This window comes from Pithys albifrons, chromosome 3 (genome assembly GCF_047495875.1).
Source record: "Pithys albifrons albifrons isolate INPA30051 chromosome 3, PitAlb_v1, whole genome shotgun sequence".
NCBI classification, from domain to species: Eukaryota; Metazoa; Chordata; class Aves; order Passeriformes; family Thamnophilidae; genus Pithys; species Pithys albifrons.
The window spans coordinates 37,541,332-37,562,922 of NC_092460.1; the positions used below are offsets into that span (position 1 = coordinate 37,541,332).

Consider the following 21,591-nt stretch of genomic DNA (forward strand, 5'->3'; position numbering starts at 1 on the left):
TGAGAATCTGATTGCTACATTTTGATTAAAAGTTTTTGAATTCAGAAGGTTAAAAATAAATTTATGCAGTTTGTTGGCTGGTTTTCTTCTTACCCTTTCCAAAAGATCCATTTCACTAAAAGCCATTTATACTATCTATATTTTTTTCTCTGCCAAATGACACAGTTGGAAGAAGTTTTATTCTTTATATTAAGTAAGCATTCTGCTCTGGGGTCAACTTCAGCCCTATATGTTTCTCACCACTGTGTTATAGTACTGCCTTTCTGAAATTCCCAGGATTGATACACAGAGTATCTGATTTTCTCCCTATCAGTATGAAACCAACTTGCTCCTATTAGCACTGTCTACTTGTTGGAATTTTGCTCAACAAGAACATTCTCCCCTCACCCAACCCCAAAAAACATATTTCTGAGAGTTAAGCTGTATTACATGGGAACCTGTCTTGTGGTAAGAAGCTGTATGTCTTGTGAACAAGTAAGTGTATATGTTTTCAGTCATTTCTTCAGTGCTATTCTCATATTAAGAGTTATGTTGCTTAGATTTTTCTTTCTAGCCTCTCTCTATTCACTTTTGCAGAATACTCCTTTCAAATGTAATACTCCAAGGAATTCAGCTGCTAGGAACAGGAATAGCTGTGGCCATTGGCTGACTCTGCAGTGGCTTGCAGCAGATCCTTGAGCTCTCTGTTTCTTGACATGTGTTCAATAGCAGTTGGAGGATGTGCATGACATCTGATTTCACCTATCTAATGACAGCCTTTCCCTGACCTGTACCCGACCTCATACAACATGTAACATTAAGACATTGGATGTAGATAAATGTGTAAGCTTTCCTGTCTATTATCACCTGTGCCTCACATCCCTCCACAGAGCCAAGTTAACAGCAGAAACAGAAGCAGCTATAGGAAGAAGCAGGATTTGTGTGGAAAGGGAAGATCAATAGAGATTACTCATCAGCGAGTCCATCACCAACGAACCTCATCACAGTTACCGAGTCCTTGTCTCTGTACAGAAGTAGCAAAAGTTTACCTCAAATCTGGTTTGAAACCAAGTGCAGTAAATCAATGCAAACCTCCCAGTCCAAAGCACAGAAAAGTTAAGGCTGAATGAGACCCCTGGAGATCATCTAGTCCAACTTCCAATGTGACAGGCTTACACTCCCATGTTGTTTCATCAAGAGTCTCTGCTGACAAGCAGTAAATGGAGTCATGGTAATTTGGTTACTTTCCACTGTGTGTATTTAATTGACAAAAAAATTTACCATGATATATGTCAGGTTTAAATCGTACAAAAAGGGGTGACACAGAATGGAGCACTTGCTCAACTGAATCAGTTTATACACCAAAATGTTATCTCAAGCTGGCAAAAAAGCAAAGTAGCAGCATGGAGAAGTAATTTATCCAAACCTTTGAAGAAGTCCTTCTTTTGAGTACTAATTTTCAGCATCTTCCTTATGGTCTCAGCATAAGGGAAGAGTCCATCTAGAGGATAACCCTTACTAGAGCAGTCCTTGTTGTTGACTTAAATAATGTCTGCATTGAAAATGGGTCATGAGCTACCTTAAAGGAAACTGAGGCATGTTTTCAGCAAATGACAGAGAAAAAACAGCCCAACTCAAAAGACAGTCATAACTTGCTGTTGAGTTGCAGCGTTCCCTTGATTTTCTGTGTCAGCATGACAAAGTTGCTGGCCTTTTACTCAACAGACTATCCAGTAAAGACTATTAATAAGCAAGTTTATTTAGACCAATCAACAGGGTTCACATAAAGAGGAGAAAAACCCGTGTTTTTATATTTCTTTATTGTCAACCAAGATGAAGCTAGCCTTTAACTGTCACATACACTACCCACTGGTTTATACTTTCCAATAAGCAAAAAGAAAAGCATTCTGCTTACTTTACTACTTCCCATCACCCTTGCTACTGCTCCTCAGGAAGAGAAGGGTTCAGCTGCAACACTGACACAACTACTGCTCCTTCTAATCTGAACCTGTATCAGTTCTGTTAACCTGACCTTCTGGGTAGGCTGCAGGCCAGCGTTCCCAGGGTCTCTGCTGTCATTAGACTCCTTTTCTAAGGAGTAGTTACGCACTGACCTTATTTCTGGCCAGGAATATTTCTTGAGCTGTGTGCTGATGCATTAATTTGCCCAAGAACTACAGTAACCTGAAAACTTGATTCTATGAAAGATCTTGATCACATAAGGACAACCTGCTGGCAAGAGGGATTTTCCTTTTTTAGTATGAGCTAATAAGTAGGTTATGGTGAGAGAAATAAAGCTCCTGATAAACCATTATATTCAGTAATTAAAAACTTGTTTAAAGGCACAAAGCCCAAAATGCAAAAGCTAATCAACCAAATGAGATGCTTCTGCGAGTTGAAATCAGTTTGGAGTTTCATTTGCAAATCTCATTTTTCCACTACAGTTCTTTCAACTGAGGTGTGGAAAAATGACTTTGCCCAGGCTGTCAGCAATTTGATAGAGTTTACATACTATGCTTATTCATGTGTAAAACTTGTTAGTGTTTGATTTCATTTAATCTATTATCCCTGCAAACCAATTGGCCAAGGCTTTTTAAAGGGAAATCTAATCTTCTGATTATCTGGTTTAATTTCAGATATAAGATCATAAAGACATTAATAAAATGCAAGCTCACACTGAGAAGCAGATGTTCCTAGGAACACACTGACTAATTTATTTTCATATCACTCCTTAGAGAGTCTTACAGCTGGGCAATGACTGCAAGTCTCTATCATGCCAAATAGCTTCTACCACTCTGAGTCCAGAATGCCCTGAAGAATAGTTACACAATAAAGCAACAAGTTCAACAATGTTATTGCTCACTAAGAAGAAGGCAACAACTAAGAGATCATATCCATGTGGAAATTTGTGGGTTTAGATGCTGTTTCTAGTTACTATTTTCTGTTCAGAGCAAAAGAGCAAATTAAACACCAACAGCGTTCTTCTTCAGAGCAGCTCTTATCTCAGTAACTCCCTCAGACACAATGTTGTGTCACCATATGTGCAGAGCAGCTCGCTGGGCTCAGGACCACCAGCCCAAGTCCATACCAAAATACTCTACTCATAACAACTGGTCAGTCTCTGGAGCCAGGGTGTGGGTGCTGTGGCAAGAGGGCAGTGCGGGGCAGCCCTGATCACTTTGCTCCCACCGTTCCTCTTAGGCAACAGCAAGGAGGGCTGGACTAGCAGTCAACCTGCATGGCAGGGGCTGTGAGAGTAACCAGATGCCTGATCAGCCCTTGATGGCTTTGTGCCCAAAAAAGCATCAAGATCCTGTATGGCCTATCTCAGTAGGGAGGCTGAACAATCAGGATATATGTCATCAGCCACTTGCAACACGCATATGCAGCCTACAGAATATATTATTACAGATAAGTATATCAAATGTACTTGTCTCAAAACTATTTTTAAAAATTTTTTAAGGCAGAGGTATTCAACCATCACAGTATTCATTTTGCTTTCTTTTAACTAAATTCATTGCAAAGCATCACTATTAATCAAAGGAAGGGCTTATGTAGAATTTTCAGTAAACTCATTTGTAAGCATAGGGATTTGTGTGATGCAGCAGACACAATCCTATGGCCTGAGAATGCTTTGTACAATAAATTAAATTAACCCTGCCTCTTGTGCTAGCTGGATATCAGGCATGTGGGAAATGACTAAGCAGCTTGGAGCTCAATTATATACTTACTGTCTAGGGAGAAATACAGATCAACCAGGTTTGTTTATGAAAAGAAACTGGATTAGGTGTCTAATAAGACTTAGAAATAGTTTAGGGAGGTTTTACTGACAACTGATGCTGGCTGTCCAGATCAATGAAGATGGAGGATTGCCCTGTCTAAGAAAAACTTTGACAAAAGTAGATCAGGGACTAAGAACTCAACCTCTTTTATTCTGGGCCAGTTTAGAACAGTGTCTTTGGTCTCTGCTATACAGAGTTAACTGAAAGTAACCTACATGAAGGGCTGATATACTCCTTGCCAGGGAACAGAAAATGCTGCTGGGGAATCTGAGGTGCCGTGTCTGCCTCCAAGGGGCATACATAGCTACAATCACAGACATCACACTGCTCCACTGTGGCTTATACAGGAAGTTTGAAGGCTATCTACCTTCACAACCTTAGGCCAATGTTCAGTTAAGGCAGCTTTTTTGCATTTTCAAGTATCTGAAGTCTTTTGTATGAGCAAATTCATGTGAGAGATACGATTCACACTATTTGAAGTGCAATGACAGATGCACAGTGCTGCAAGAGAGTTTCAGGCTGCTCTAGCTTACTAGACAGTATACTGCCAATTTGCATATAACACGCTAAAGAGATGTTATTTTTCAACATAAACATGGCAGGAAAGCCACTGACACTTATTTGTACTGTGTCAGCTACATTCCCTCAGCCTCATGATTTTCTTAGTGCAATGCCTATGTTTAGGTCTAACTAATTCTGAAAATCATGATAAAATAGCATGTTGTATTACTCCTCACATGGTGCTGTTTTAAATAGTCATGCTAAAATTGTCAATAACGAGCATCATGTCTCCATGCTCGTTTTTATTAGGCATTTAAATAATATCCAATTTATGAAGGACTTCAGTTAAAGCTAATAAAAATACAGTAGGAAACAAAGGGTGGACTTCCATGTAGGTTACCTGGTTATAGGGTTGGCTTTCTCTTTTCACCCAAGAATTACCAGAATTCCTTGGTGTTTCCAAAGCTGACGTACCACTCTGCTGAATGGGATTAAAGATGGAGCATTTTTCTAGCTGTCTGGGTGCCAGATCTGGGCTGTCCTCCTACAAGCTTGGCTGGTATAGTAGATGTAGTACTCAGATTACAGGATGATCTTGACATATGTATGAATTATTATATGAAATACTAAGGACCTGATTGTGTTCTCTGCTTAGGAATTGCAGTGGGTTTAGTTCAGTAAAATTCATATTCTGTATGCCTTATTTGGAAGAGCTAAGCTGCTTTTATAAAACATTTCTTCATAACTATGTTAAAGAAAATATAACCTGAAAAAATACACAATACCTGTAAAATTAAGCAGTAAATTCTACTGAGCTTTGCATATGTTTAGTTATTTCCTCCAGGGCATTTGAAAAGCTACAATAGCAAAGACTTGTGTAGTATCCGCTCTCAATTGAGAGTGAATTGCAGTAGAGCATGCTTTAATGAGCCACTGGGTCATGCTTTTCTGTCTGGGTTAAGAATGAGCTCCAAGAACTGCACAACAGCAATGCAATGTGAAAGGCCAAACCCACCTAAACAATCCAAGTATGTCCTGTCAGTTCTGGAATTCAAGGCAGCTGTGGAGACAGGTTAACAGCTGGAGCACTGTGCTTCAATTTGTTCTCAACTCTCACACATTTCTAATCCTATTTATTCATTGTCTTAATATTTAACTCCTGGGCAGAAGATGTCATGTCTCAGCTCTACCAGAAGATAAGTATTTTATGGAAAGACAAACAGCAACCCTCAAAGTATTTGCAACTTCAGGATATATGAAATTTGTGGAGAGATAATTTCTGTTCTAGCAGCAAGAGACTCGGCATAGAAAAGGACACAGCCCTCAAGAGGAGAGAGACTGAACTTTTGGGGAAATATAGTTCTAAAATAAAACATGAGCATTGGGAAATGACATGGTACACACACACAGCCATGTACTAAACATATATTTAAACATGAACTTGTTGAAAACTTGTATTAAGATCGCATTCTTCTTTGCCTGTACAAAAGCCTGAACTGAAGCATAGTCTCTGAACACTGAATGTTTTTAACTACTGCCTTTAATAATTAATGCTATCAGGAACCATACAGCTTTAATGGCAGTGTTTTTCTGTATATCCTACAAACATACCCTTTTTAGGGTATATTTAGTAATATCTAATTGGTTTGCAAAAAGATGAGCCCCTTACTCAGGACAACTCTGGCCCCCATCAGGACATTCTACAGGATGGTTTTAGTGAGTCTTTTCAGTGACTTGTGATTTGATGCTACATAGCTACTTCTCTTTGCCCTATTTTTGCAACAGAATGACCTACACCTCTCCTTCCCTGTGAAATGATCTGCAGCCTTTTAGGGAAGAACATTACACAGGGCAAAGCTGTGGTTCAGATTGAAAGTTAAGCCTCAGCTAAATGGAGACCAGTCTGACAATGACTCTAAGACCTTCCTGAAGTCTTCAGTCATGATGCCATGGCAATGAAGCAAATTGGATCAGCTTCCTAGTATAATTAAAACAAAAACAACCCAAAAAACCCTAACAAAACAAAAAACCCCCCAAAAAAATAAAAAAAAAAACCAACACCAAGGAGAGGTGAAAATACATTGCTGGTACAATGGCAAGTCAGGCAGTTGTAAAATTGAGGCTGTAGTGGTAAAGAGATTGAGCTGAGAACTATACTTTAGCAAGTTGAAAAGGCCAAAGTTTTTTCCCTCAGTTATGATGAGATCAAGGAAATAGGTCTATTGTCACTTCAAGAAGTATTTCACCTCAAGTTTTCACTGCAGCTGCACGCAGCTGTGGTAGATCAAAGTGCATCAGCAAGATACTTAGAAAGCATCACTGCTCCAGACACACACACACTCTAACCAGCTCCAAGCTAAATTTTTCCTGTGTCAGTTACATCATCAAAATGACAAAACCCAACAGTTTTGTTCAAGAGAACATCCTTTACTGCAACAGGTGGTATTTGCTTTTCCCTTGTTGAAAGTCAATCCTTTGTGCTTCAATTACATACAGGATTTTTCCTGTCACTTAAGTGCAACCCATTTCTGTGACAACCCTGACACTCCAAAACTATATGGATCTTGTGTCTGGGAAGACAAAGCATTCATCCATCTCCTTCAAGGCTGCCACTGAGATTGCCTCATAAATCATCTGGCTGAAATAACTCAGGCAGGGCTTAATCCAAAGCCCACTGAAGTTGGTGGAAAGCCTCATACTGATCTCAGCCAGCTCTGAACTGGTACCTTGGAGCTTTATATAACTGTCATCCCAGACACATGACTCCCTTTGCCTCCGGGAAGCAGGGCAAAGACTTGGATTTGCCATGGAGCAGTTAAAGACGTAGCACATGCCATCACCCAATAGCTCGTAGGGTCCTTTTTCTGCTGACCTCACACTTGATCAATACAAACCAGATGCAAAATACCAGCAGACTGGCACAGTTAACACTGTCATACTTCGTCCTGGGTTTCCCAGACTATGCATGAAAAGCCTCATCTTCCCATGAGGTAAAAGCTGCTGGGTCCCTGCCAATCTCACTATGTGCAATAAATCTGAAAGCCTAGGGGGAAACTGGACAAAGTCCCATATGTCTCTGGTTGGACACATGCCCCCTAGACAGGTCTGCAGTGCTGCTCCAAACATGTTGATAGGCCTCCAGAGATTCAGACAAATACAAATAGTATTTGTCCAGTCTGGCTGGACAAAATTTCTGGGTGGTTGCAGTGAGCCTATGTGTGGAATCCAGAACATGTGGGATACCTAAAAAACGTAACTTACTTTCTGAGTTAGTGTCAATTTGTATCTGAGTTGCCACAGAATGAACTACTAACCTCGGCACATACCGAGGGTGAAATGCAGTGTTGATCTTCAAAAGACAGAACTGGCCTCTTCTCAGGCTTCCCTTCCTAAGCATATGAACCCACAATGCCAGGGCTACACAGCACAACAAAGCATCATTTCCAACTGATTTCTAATGAAAAAAAAACCAAAACACAAAGCCTAACACCAGACCTCCAGGACTGAACTTACAATAAGCTTCTCCAAGGATTAGACTTAAATAGGTGGACATCGGTGGCTCCAGCATCACAGACACTTGGGAATCTGAATGCACATTTACCCTGACCAGTCCTCACATCATTTCTGACGTCTGGAGAAGGCACAGTAACACCAAGTCACTTCCTCTGGGGCATGGGGTGCCTGAGTCGATGCTGCTACAACACATTTTCACCCCTCAGTCTTTCCTGGGCACAGGCATCAGGCTAGAAAGACATGCATTCCATGTACTTTCATCCCACGAAATGGCAAAATGCGTCACTGCAACTGGCTTTGTTACAAATACTGTTTGATATGGCTGCTTGCATTTCTGGGTTTACTGTTCTACTCCAAGAAGTCTAAACAGTGTCTGGGTGACCTATCAAGCATGTTACAGCCTACGTAGTCATCCATCTATCCATCTTGCAATGGAAATGCTTACAGCCAGTGGCAGTTTCCCCATAGTCAAGCTACAGCCCACTAATAGAGCATGCAGGGAAATGCAGCAGGTGTCAGTGCTCAGAGCTGACAAAGCATTTTCAGCCTCCATGGTGCACTTAGGACTGCACAATTCACTTCATAAAATGCTTGGAATTGTTGAGAGGGAAGTCTGCTGTAGCTTATGACATGCACACAAACATGTTGAAGTCATATTTTTAAAGGTAAAGATCATTCAAAGTCCCTAAAAATCTGAATTCATCAAAACCAATCCATCATCACATATTTACTTGTTAATAACTGCCCCAATGCCACTGCCTTTCACTAGATGTGGGCAGTGCAACACAATGGGGGCAGATGCTGAGCTCAGCTCCTTCTCCATGTTGCCCCTGTAGGGGCCACGTTTCAGGAGGTCCTTGCTCCTAAAGTCACATCCGAATTGGAGAACAAGGCTTTATTATTGTTAAGGTAAACAAAAAATAAAAAAGCCAGACTATATTATTTTTAAGATCTGAAGATTTTTAAAGCAGTCTTGTGACTTTAAAGAAGTCTAACTCATGGTACTTGAATGCTTGAAGTTGGCAGCAATGAAGGGACTATGGCAAAATTTAGAGTACAGCAATTTATTGTTAAAAGGCTTCAGATGTGTGGGAAAGGCCATGGAGCACATCTGCAGCAATCTGGGAGAAAATAGGGACACAGGCCCAAGCCCTTCTCCTCTGGCTGGGCTGCCACCCAGCTCCCCTCCTCTATGAAGGCTACCACCACAGTAAATTGCAACAAAGCCACTGAGACACGGCTGAAATACTTCCCAAAAGCAAGGGCAGGGACATATACCCGAAGCCCTGGATTTAAGCTTCAATAGTGGCAAAGGCAGAACTCCTTACACCCAATTCCCTGCTACCTCCACAAACCAGACATGGCTGATGCCCAGGCCACCCGACAGCCTCTGCACATTCACATAAGAGCTTGGAGGTTTTCAAAGTAACACTGTCTGTAGAAAACACTCTCCAAACTACCTCCAGCATCCTTCCAAGTCCACCCAGGGCCCCTCTATTCACAGAAAAACCCTTATGGTTTGAGCCTTTCCTTAAACAATTTTTTTTAAAGCAGAAGTGCACTAGAAGTATATAAACACCATGTGCTATACTATACACTAGTGTGTGCTCTGCAGTCCCTCCCATGCTGCCCAGCACACACATACAGCCCTAGGTCCAGGGGGAATTTTCTGGGACAAGAAGGCAGCTTAGTGCATGGCACATTTGCTCTGCTGCCTCTTGGGCATGGCACTAGCTGTGTTGTTCAAAGGGAGGCTGCTGCCTGATTTCTCTTTGGCCACTACACTTCACATCAGTTTATTTATCTGTCAGCAATGCTGCTGCTTTCCAGAGATCATGAGTTCAGCATATAGCTTGACAAGAGCTCACATACACAGTTTTTTGTGGCAACACTTCCTTCTTGAAGAACGGTAGCTATTGCATCTTGTCTGCCTGGGTTCCCCCCTGCCTCCCAAGTATCATCAATTTTCCATCAGGCAGTTGCTGATGTAGCAGGACCTTATTAAAAAGCTAAAAGCAGGCATACAAAATATACTGCATTCTGCTGGCTTCCATTTAAAACTGCACTGATTTTTTTCTTTCTATAGCATTCAGAATCCAAAATACTAGGGTTTTGTCAGATCATGGGAAAGGATAGAAATGAAAATGAAGTCTATCTTCAGAATTAAACACAAAACTGGAAACAAAATATGCTTAAACCTAGCTTTTGTTTCTTTAAATCATTGTAGTGTTAATAACCTAAATAAAATCTTTATATCACTGAAGACATTACAAAAATAAATGGAGCCTGACCTTCTCCCTGCTTACACCAGTGCAAATCATGGGAAACTCCACTAAAGCAAAGAGAACTACACAAGTGTAAAATGGGTTAGGTAATGAAATGTCATTCCCAGTATTTTCATGGTGTTTCTTTCATAAATTGACATCATCATACCCACATCAATTTCTACTCTCATTGTTACCACAGTAAATCTATAATAACTGGTAGCAAATGCTGCCCTTGATAATGCCCACATAAAATGACTATAAATAATAAAAAGTGACAGGCAGTACAAATACAACACCAATTCACAGTAATGGCAGACAATTCACAGGTATGCAATACTGCACATACCAAATGTACTTCAGCTTTCAATTATATCTTATAACTTTATCTCTAATATACATATCACCAGACATATATAAATATCTGAAAAACACAATCCCTTCTGCACAGCACTCACATAGCATCGGGCATGAGCTTTCCTATCAATGATTTCACACACCCATATTCCACCATTGCTGTTTACATTATCTATATAACAAAATAACTGGAAGCCAGGACGCTTACAACAGCCTAAGAGAATTAAACACTAGACATAGACACCCCTCATCTCTCCCACAATATTAACTAAAGCTATTTTATGGCACGTATTGTTAGCACAAGGACTCTTTGGTTAGCTATAGCATACTTTGGAATTTGAGACAGTAATTCTCAAAGCCACTGCTAATCAAAGGCAACCCAACTCGCCAGCAGCATTTTCCATATGTAGCACCTCACCTCTCTGCTTCAAGGCGCATTTCCTCACGCTTTTGCCTCCTGAGTTCTCTGCGGCGTTCAAAGTCATCCATGGTGGGCGTTTAAGTGTTCCAAGCTCTGGAAAGATCCAAATCTAAAAGGGAGGCGGTCACTTAGATGAGAGAGAAAACACACTGGATGCATTTAATTGAGTCCATTTAGTTTTGTTTTACTGTCTTAACTTTGCTGTAACTATTTTGTTTTTCCATCAAAAAATTTAACTTCCTCAGCATTGTTGAGATAAACAAGATAAACAAAATAGCTTGTAGGATAAACATAGCCTGTGCCTGCATTTATTTTCCTAGTTAAAAAGCAGTCAACCTGCTTTAAGTAAGGACTGTACACATATGCTGGCCGGAGACTAGCTATGTGTAACATCCCAGCTCTTTTCCACAAACAAAAGCAACAATTCAGCAGGATTTTAAGCTTCCAAATTTTCACAGGAAGCAGTAAAAACACTGCACAAGAGAGTTCTTACTTTCCTTAGTTGCACAAATAAAAGTTTTGCAAAAGTTAGTCCTTGTCTGTCTGTTCCCACTGCCCCTTCAAAAAAAAAAAAAGAAAAGAAAAGAAAGTGGAAAGAGGAGAAAATTAGGGAAAAAAAAGAGGAAAGAAAGGAAAAGAGAAAAGGGTGGGGTGGGGAGGTAATTAAAAAAAAACAGAAGAAGAAGAAAAAAAAGCCACCACTTTTAAATACCGTCCAAGAGAAGCCAAACTATGTATAAATCCTGCTCAAAGAACAAAAGCTGGCAATTTTTTTTTGTAGTTTAATCCATGCGTTCTCCCCATGCCCTACCTTCTTCTTTAAGATTTAGTCCATGAAGTATTTTCCCCTTTCCAGTTCTTCATGTGCAAAGCCTTTCCAGCCTTGGTTTATATCCCATCAAGCCGAGTATTACAAAATTTCCCTGCAGCCCCCAAACCAAAAATGACTACCAGAAAAGGGAAAGCTGCTCTCTTTTTGTCCCTGCTTTGTTTACAGAGCTGTCAGTGGTTAGTTAAACTCTGCCTGGAATCTGGCATTTAAGGCCTGCTCTAAGATTGCTTCCTGTGCAGGGCTGGAGGCCTCAGCTTCCTCTGCAATCCTAAACTCTGTGCTGCACTCTAAGGATTTCCACCCCCCACAGTCCTCCCCAAAACCACATTTCCCAGCCCGTTGGTCCATTTATGCTGCAGAGAAAGCCACTGTGCAGATGCAGACTAAAACTTTTCAAAAGTGGCTTATGAGATGCTTGCAGTTTAAGGGAAACAAAGCCAGGGTGCATTTGTAAGTTATTTGAAGCACTCTGTTTGCAGATGTGGATCTGTCTAGCAGCTTTATATTTCTGCCCGCCAGTGCAGAATCCAAGTGGTCTCCACATAAAATCAGTGGCACTAGCAAAGTCTTGCATGACTTAAGGGAACTCATGGGGTTTTTTTACCCCCCCCTTTTTGGACTAAAACACTGCTGAGGGCAGGGGTTTTGTGAAGGTTATCTTACTAGTTTAGTTTTTCTAAGGGTGGTTTTGTTTTGGATTTGTTCCTGGATTGAGGGATTTTAAATTCTGTTGTTGTTGATGTGGTTTTCCTTGCATTTGTCTGGCTGGAGTTCTTTCGTGGAGGTTCAAAGGGAATGTTAATTTTGCAAATCTCATAGAGACACTACAATTGCTGCTGCTTGCTGGTTTTGTTTTTTTTTTAAACTCACAGACCATATATCTAAAAAGCACGTTGTGACAAGATTTTTTTTCAGTCTTGTGTTTGCTTACTTATACCCCTTGAAGAACACAGAACAGCACATATGCTGTTTTCTCTCAAGAAATGTTTCCACCCCTGCCTACATGTGCCACTAAATCCAGACTCAGTTCCTTTGCTAGAGAGCCTGTGAGTTCAGGACTCATGTGGTTCCCCCTGGCTGAGAGATGAGAAGCAAAGGAGGAATGGTACACTACAAAGCAAGTTCATGCTGTGTTTCTCTACACATAGGGCAGACAGTGTCCACAGAAATTGAGACTGTACTAGACAGCAGCATTTAGTCTGTGGAGTACAGTCACCATCAGGGATTTAACTGTTTGACTGTTAGGATGACAACTCATGTGTTAGAAGTGAAAATCCCCAAGTTTTTTCCTGCTCTACCTCCCCAGAGGAGACACACTTTGACATCTGATTTATTTGCACCTTCACTTTCCTTCTGCACAGCTCCAGGTTCTGTGCACCCACCTTTCCCTCATCCACCCCTTACCTTTCTACATGGTCCTCAGCACTATCTCTCATCTCCAAAAGCTCACAGTTTCTTCCTCCTGAGGAAGTCTGAGGAGGATGATAACAATAACCCAGAATTATTTCTCTTCATTCTCCACTCTTTCTTTCAAGTAGCATTGGGGAGATTGCACAGCAGTGATAAGAAGTTCCCTGATGCAGCAATTTTTCTCCATCCTCAGAGTGTTTTTCTGTTGTGCAGTGGACATCAGACGGATAGCTGTCCTGGGAGTTTATTATAGTGCCTCTCCCAAAGGACTGAGGTCCCGCCACTGCATGATATTCAGAAGACTTGCAATCCAAATCTCCTTTTTCAAAAATTAGGAAGTCACTTGGGAAATAGATATCAAGTCAACAGTACAACCTTAACTTAGGAAAGCTATATCAGTGCAAGAAAAGGAGTCATCAGCCAGGAGGTTCACTTGAAGAAGTGAGCTATTCATTGTCTTCCCCAAAATGATAAATCGTCATTCAGCCTCTGAGAACCACTGGACACTAACATCAGTTTTTCTCAAATGTTTCCTGTGTCCACAAAAATATATGAGATACAATACATATTTTATATATAGTGTATAAAATTTAAGATTCTCAGACAGTTCTTACCTCTCAGAAGACTCAAAAATTATACATGAAGGTCCCAATTATTTGTAGCATTTTCTATCAACTATTTTTGGGAGCATGCCCATTTTAATACTCCTTTTTTAAAAATGAAAATTGTTCATGAGTGAAAACATCCTGGGACAAAATGTAAAACTCCACCCAGCTCTACTCCAGAGCCTGCCTTCAGAACCACATGTGAAAATATCTCTCTCTGTGACCTTCTCATGTGTGCAAGGAAACTTTTTTTTAATTATTCTTTGATTGTGTTTTTTTTTCTGTTACACGGTATAATAACTTGCTGTCAGACCAAAAACATTTAATTTTTCTGAAAAGAAAAAAACTGTCCCTCAAAAACCCATTTCAAGTCAAAAGCAATTCAGACTCCAAACCCCCAGAAGCTCTTTAGCTTTATTTTAAATGTAAAAATTTTGATTTTAAAAGTATGATGAAAAATATTTTGATGTCTCCATTTTTTCTCCAATTTATTTCCAGATATGTTTTTCACCTAATTCAAGCAGAAGTCATCAATAAATTGAAAGAAGCAGAAACACACACACCCATATATAGATATAGGTATTTAGCAAATAGATGTAGATGTCTAAAACTATTTGACCAGTGCTATTCCCCTGACATCCACACATTCATGCAAATCACTGGAATATGGGCTACTCTTACACTGTGAAAAGGTGGATGACAAAATTTATCAGTTTGTTGCTTCTACCTCAAAACCAGACTCTGGCATATTTTCAATCTTTACACCACTGAAATAATACTGAAAGAATCTGAAGTGGACGTTTGAGAGTTTTCCACCACCAGACTCAGAAAAGGGATCTGCAGAAGTATTTTGAAATCTTTGACCCTGCCTTTAAAAGCACACAATCAACCAAACAAAAAAATGACTAATAACCAAAACAAACAAAAAATCCCCACTCCCAGAATATACTGAAGCTAATTCTTTCTCAGGACCTCAGGTTTTACACAGCCTCATATATGAAGGTCTTCTCGGAGTCTCTGTGTCTTTTGATTCTGAGACTGAACCTTCAGATCATGGGATGCTTGATGAACTCTGTGGTCTTTCTGAAGATACACTAAGACAAAGAGATGACAAATAAGCAAAGTAACTTATCTACAACATTTACCCACGTTGCCATGTTACTTGAATCAAGATCACAACAAAGTTTGTGCCCTGCAAATACCATATCTCTGCAAAAAACACTCTTCATTTCGAAAGTTATACCAATCTATCCCTCCCTCTTTGCAATTTGCATAACACCTTTGATCTTCAGTTGACTGTGGTTTGTTGCTAAAATTTGTTGCTCTTCATTGTTTTGCTAAAAAGTCTTCCTTCAAGAAAGGACATTTAATCCCTCCTAGAAAAAAGCACACACATGCAAATCCCACACCCTCTTTTTATCTTTTATCCCATAGGAGAGTTCAGAATTTTTTGAATCTTCTTTCTTCAAGCTTTCATCAGGGTATAAAATCAGAGGCACAGTAATATACAATTGTAAATATGCAAATAAATATTTTAATAGCCATTTATGGGAATATGAACAATAAATTGGCCAAGTAGAAACACATACAAACATCATAACTGTGTAATTCCAATGTAGAGAGTAAAATAACCTACTGCTCTGGCTCACATTTACTACTGTCCTCACCTTAGTCCCAGCACTGGTTTCAGAGACAACACAGCATCCAGGGGAACTTAAAAAAACAGATGAGCTATACTGGTAAAAAGCAAAAATGCAATCTGCTACTCAGGTCTTTGACAAACAGAAATGCCTTCCTTTCAAGTCCTACCAGTCACCTTCCTATTACACCCCCAGACTGCAGTGTTTACACAGAACCTCTGCACCCGCTTCAACCTAGTCCAGCCAAAATATTTCAAGTCAAAGCATGTGCCCTAATATAGCACAGCTGCGTGGTGTACATGGCTCTACACCAGTCACGTCTGGTGACAGCACTGTACAAGCACATGTCATCTTGCTTCCCTCACACTACAATGAAAAAATTACAAATTTCCTCTTTATTACCTTCAGGCCGAAAAAGCCTGTAAGTCATGCCTGTTTCCTTAATGTGGGATCACTCGCTGGGATCATTTGCTGCTCCAGTGTTGTGAATGCCCAGGGTGAGCCTCACTCTAACAATTGCTAGGCTGACTGCAAACTGTGATGACTGCCCATGCAAGACGACATGGATCAGAGCTTTTGCCAGACCCCCGGCAGTAGTTTGGTGCATTCTACATTAAAGCATGAGGGTACAACATGGCGTCATTTATCTGAAAGGAAGGAAGGGAATTTGGTTTTAGGTTTCTTTGTAACTGGAGTAATCTGCTGCTAAATTTCCTAGCTTATCTAAAGGCATATGCATGCACTATGTACCAGGTATGTTCTCTTCATGCCTTAGCCCAACAAGCCTCTCATGCTGGTAAATGAAGTAGGGCACCAGTACCGACTCATCCTGCACTAACACAGAATCTCAGTTTTGTGGGAGCTGATAGAAATTTTAGGACCCTTCCAGCTCCAGCTACACAAAGGTTTTCTACATGCTTGAAAGTGGACATTTGATTGTCCTCTGACCTGCCCTCACTGCAGGATCAGGTGGTAACACAAGGCCTAAGTTATTGCCCTGTCATTGCCCTCCTTTTTTTTTTCTAAATACTATCACCAAAAGTATCAAATGTCTCAAAGCAAGCAGCTTCATGAGTTGTACTCCATTAACCCACATGTCACATTTTCTCATTTGCCTTCACTTCAGTTGTCCCAAAGCCCTGGTATGGAAATGTGGACTTTTGAAATGTCAGTAAAGGACTGGTCAGTGAGAAGCATGAAGAAATTTTATTTCAGCTCGCTACAAGCCATGACATCTATGGTATTGTGAGGACATTTCCCTTTCTTTCTACCTCCTCCACCTCAGAAGTGAAAACAGAACCCCTTCATTGCCCCCTTTACAGCTGAAAGCAGCTCAGCAAGCAACACTCATTGTCTAAAAGTGACTTGTTTAATCTGGCACCCATGATATGCAGGTATGACAAGCATTCTACTGCAATATCTGGGAGAATTAGAGTTCCTTAATCTATTTTCAGTCAAAACAAATAAATGTGGGTTTTATTAAAATCTGTCAAAAACACTTGGAAATTATTTTCATTGTTTCCCTATTAATTCTGTATTAGAAGCATTCAGTGCCACTTAGATCTTTTGGAAACAAGCACAACTTCATTGAAGTCAAATGGTGAAGTTCAAAGGATTGATTTGTCCCTTGTCGTACCTCATGCATGTTCTTTCTTTAAACAGAGATGTTGGATATCACTGGAATCATACATTACCAACAATAAAGCTAACAATTAAAGAGGTTCTTCTTTCCTCCATAAACCAATGTTCCTTTCATGCAAAACCACATCTCCAATTATTTCTGTAAACTTGGCCACGTATTCATATTGACTGCAGAAAATGTACTCTTGCACATATACATACACACACACACACACACACACACACAAACTACTATTAAGCAGCTTTATTTCTTCACAAACAGAATAGCTCATTTGGAACTTAGGCAACACAAACATACCAGGTCATATGAACACAAAGTTTTATTCCAGTCTAGCCCGTGCCTTTTTTCATCTGACCACACTTGTTAGGACTATCACAGGGAATTCATCAATGGAAAACCAACCAAGTGCATCAAATTTTGGAGGTTTCTCAAGGTCTCAGTTTCAGTTCTTAGGACATTTCACTTCCAGCTACATGTATATGTCCAAAGCACTTGACTTCATGAGAAGGCGGCAGAGAATTTCCTAGAATTTCAACAAGGAAGTCGAAAAGGCCATCTATTAAAATCTCTGCTTTTGGTATAAGGTACATTTGATGCCTTGTCTTTCACAAGAGGGAAAAAAGCTCATGTACATTAGTGAGGCATTTGTAAACCTGATGAACATATTAGTTAACATCTCTGTGGCATCCTAAGAATACTATGTAGTGATTACATAGAATAGTGATTCTTAGTTGGTGTCCTGCAGACTACTGATGGCCCACAGGACCATGCCATGGTCCAGGCCCTCAACTGAAATTGGTGCTGAACAGGTTTCACCCACCCTTCCCTTCAGCACAGGTTACCAAATTGTACATCACAAATGTCCTTGAAGGTGCCAGGCCCTGTGTCAGCTCCTGCTGCAGGGTGAACACAAAAGTGCTGACAAAGTGCTTTATATAGTACTTTGTCACTGCCAGAGTTAACTCAGGTCTGCAACTAAAAGACCCATGGCTGATCCATCTCTCATATCCAGGATCTAATTCAGCACTACAGAGCTGTGTTGTCTCAGAGGTGTTAGCAAACATCTAGTGTGCTGCTAACTACACCAAAATACACTTCTAAGCATGCAGCAGTAGTAGTTCTCATCTCAGAGCCAGTCAGTTGCCATGGGAAGTCCTCATTTGTCCTTACTCCCTTGGGCAGATTGAGTGCAGGTATACCATTTCCACTCCTACTTTCTTCCTCTCCTTTCTCCTACTGCACATAAGGGCCCAGTAGAGCTTTCTGTTGACATTTGGATTTGTATATACTGGTCCTACCCCTGATCTCTGTGACATTTGTCTATCATTTCCCATTAGCAAACAGAGGAAGAAACAGAACATTGCTGGAAGCTGCACAGCCGCTGGTTCTCATGGTACAAGGATCGACCCTTGACTCTCCCCTTCAAGTCTCCGCTGAAGTATTTCAAATATGTTGTCCCCAAAGATCAGAAGATACTGAAATATTATTCGTATACAAACTAGAGTTGAAATCCTGGTCCTATTGGAATCCCTGGCACACTTCCCAGAGACTTCAATCAGGACTGGATTCCACCCTTGCAGGATAAATTCATCTAATATATACTAAGAAAGCTTTTCAGCTTACCCTGCATGTCAAAAAGTGGTGTGATCTTAGATTTTGCCAATATAGGCTACTTCATCCTCTCATACCTTTGTGCACACACATGCAAAGGCAGAATTTCTTTTACTCTTGCAATGCTTGTGGGAAACAAATTATTTTAGTCATGCATTATCACTGAGGAAATTCTTAGCCTTTGTTGTATATATAAAGGGCAGAAAAGCTGCATTGCCTTTTACTACTCTTTAATCATAAGTGACAATATACCAGGAATGACAATGAGTCCCCCATTCTGAAGGACAAAATACACAGAAATTGATGGGGGTTTATAGTCCACAAAATGATTTGTAAAAGTGCTTAGTCTCAAAATGAGTTCTGACTTGCATTCACTTTTTCTCTGCAATCAAACACTGGGCAACAGTCTCATGGGATATCATTCACTAGTTCCCCCTGCCTTTTATCTGCTTCTACCACAAAGACCTTCATCTTCATTTTGTAATCTAATCACAAGAATGCCCACAACATGCATTTAGTCCTCCTGCATGCTTTGCCACAAATCTCTGGCCTGACAGTTGAAACTTGTGGCAATGTCCCTGCTGTTGGCCAATTTCATCTCTCACTGAAACTCCAAGAACAGGAAACAAGTGCCCATACCAACAACTTCCAGTTAGGAGCCCTTTGCTCTTAAAAATAGTGTTGTGGGTTTAGCCAAGTAGGCCAAAGAATTAGGCTTTAAAGTTCAGATTAGGCCTGAAATTGTCAGCTGACTTGAGCTGGGCTGAGCTAGCTAACAGCTGACTTCTTCTAGCCAATAATATTGTATTCCACACCATATTGCATCATCTCAAAGGGTGTAAAATCCGGTGTGTGGGAGTGGCTTAGTTAGTTCCATCATGGCTGCACTAAGAGGAAGACATCTAGCAGCTCCTCTACTATGCTAGGCCCTGCGTCTGTTGCCTCTGCTTGCATTTTGTTTGCATTCAGGGAAGTAGAAACATTTTTGTTGTTACTCTTTCTGTTTCTTGCTATGTGTCTCTCAGAGTACTTACAGATCTAGTGTAATAGACTTTGCTTTGTATTAATTGGGGAGTGGGAAGTTATGCCTTGTTATATATATGTAACTTGTGTAAGTGTGTGTTATATTGTAGTTCTCCTTAGTTTTCTCTTTTCTGTATAAATACATGTAGTTAGTTTCAGCATAAACCTGGTTTTGAAGTTTCTTTTTTTTTCCCTCTCCTTCTTCTCTTCCCTTAGCTGGTTGGGGGGAGGAGGAACCCTTTTCACTCTGTCCTGGACAGCTGGCATTTTGCCAGCTCAACCCAGGACAGATAGGAAAGAACAACTAGCTTAGATGACCAAAACATATTAAAGAGGAGAATGCACTTCTTGCCCTGTTAAATGGCAATGCCAATTCTCTCACTGATTTCTATTAGAAAAAAAAAGCCAGATCATGAAAAAGAATATTGCACAGGCAGAAGAAGCTGCACAGCTGTGGAATGCCAGTCTTCAATTTCTGGCCAACAAAAAACTGCTAGCTTGTATCGCTTTAAAGGCAGCTTTAAAAAAGGAAACAGAAATGTCTGCAGGAGCTGATAACCATACCCTGAGTACTGTGATACTGCTAGTCCCTTCTGGATGTGCAAAGGCACAATGAACCCATACAGCAAGGTACCACCACAGAGATGTGAAGCAGAACAAGCCATGGAAGGAGAAAGCATGCGGGGGCTCTTGCCTAGTGGTGCAGCAGAAGTGACACAAGACAGAGCAGTCTGGTTCTCATTGTGACAAGCAGAGGCTCATACAGTCGTCACAGCTCTGGCAACAGGCAGAGAGGCTGAACTGGGAGCAGGGCAGACATCAGCCAGGGAATGGAGTGCCCAGTTTAAGTGCAGAAGCAATTCTGCACCAGAGCTAGCAAAGAAGCCAGCAGTAGCAGCACAGCTTTCCACATTTAACTTTCCACTTGAGAAGGGTTTCCCTGTCCAGGCAAGGAGCTGATGAAAAATGGGAAGTATCTGCCACTCTGACTTCTGCTACTCTGCTATCCCTCTCATTTGATGCCTCCCCCTTGTCCTGCACTTGCACCACCTCTGTAGACCTTCATGCTCACTTGCAGTGTTTCAACAATAGGTTTTCTGAATTTCTTTCTAAGTAGGTTTTAGGAATGTTTTAGCACACTGTTCACACACTTTCTCTGTATCTCTCAGGTCTTGAATTAAAAAGCTAAGGTAATGCCATTAAAAATAATAAAATGTTTGAGCAAATCTTAAGGTAAGATTCCAACAGCAACATTCACTCAGCCAGGCTTCAAACTCCACATTTCAAAACACAAAATCCTGATATATTAAGCTACATAGTCAGTCATAAAAAGTAATAAAAATTATATAAAGATGCAATGCAGTCAGCTGACTGAGGCTTCAGTTTTGCATTTTCAACTCTTTTTCTTTTCCTGTTAAAACATGCAGCTCTAGGAATCCTAGTGCTGAGGATCATAAACTCAATAAGAATTGAGGGGGTCCCGCTTGAGCCAGCAGTAGGCAACAATACCATGTTTTAGTCATTTTTAAAGAAAAAAAGTTCTTCAGTTTGCTGATATTACTAGTTGTGCTCTAAGGGACAGTAAGCATTTTGAATCCAACCAGTTCCTCAGAAGAAATGAATGATAGATTTTCAAGGTCTTGCCTGTTGTGCTTTAACTTATCTTCCCTCCCAATACCTGTACAGTGACACAAACACAATGCATGTCACAGTGATAAATACATTACAGCTGAAAGTCCAGTTATTCAACAGCAGAGCATCGTGAAAATCTATGGAATTCCATCTGGAATGGATCCAACTGCATAAATTTCTACTGGGCTATTCCAGCTCACACTTTCAGTCATCTTTAAAGAGAAACCCAAAATTGTTTCCTGCCAAGTAGCTATATCAATTTATCTTTAATAGGCAGGAATTCAGTGTCATTTTGGTTGAATACTGAAGCATGAGGTCAGCGCTAGCTTTAAGAAGGTAAAGCAGGGCAGCAAAAGTGCAAAGCCTTTCAACACAACAA

The 21,591-nt window shown here is 40.5% G+C and overlaps 1 protein-coding gene across 10 annotated transcripts in view; it reads right to left on the minus strand.

Annotated features, from left to right (window-relative positions):
- CALD1 (caldesmon 1) overlaps positions 1 to 21,591 on the minus strand; it is a 211,703-nt gene that overhangs the window by 85,068 nt on the left and 105,044 nt on the right. For 4 of the 10 annotated variants that reach the window (XM_071551403.1, XM_071551401.1, XM_071551404.1 and 1 more), the window contains one exon: positions 10,815 to 10,926. In XM_071551403.1, coding sequence (XP_071407504.1) covers positions 10,815 to 10,885 — 71 coding nt within the window. In that variant the 5' untranslated portion in view covers positions 10,886 to 10,926. Of the gene's footprint in view, positions 1 to 10,814; positions 10,927 to 11,628; positions 11,834 to 21,591 lie in introns of those variants that run through there. The other 6 variants (XM_071551408.1, XM_071551405.1, XM_071551400.1 and 3 more) reach the window with 3 other exon arrangements.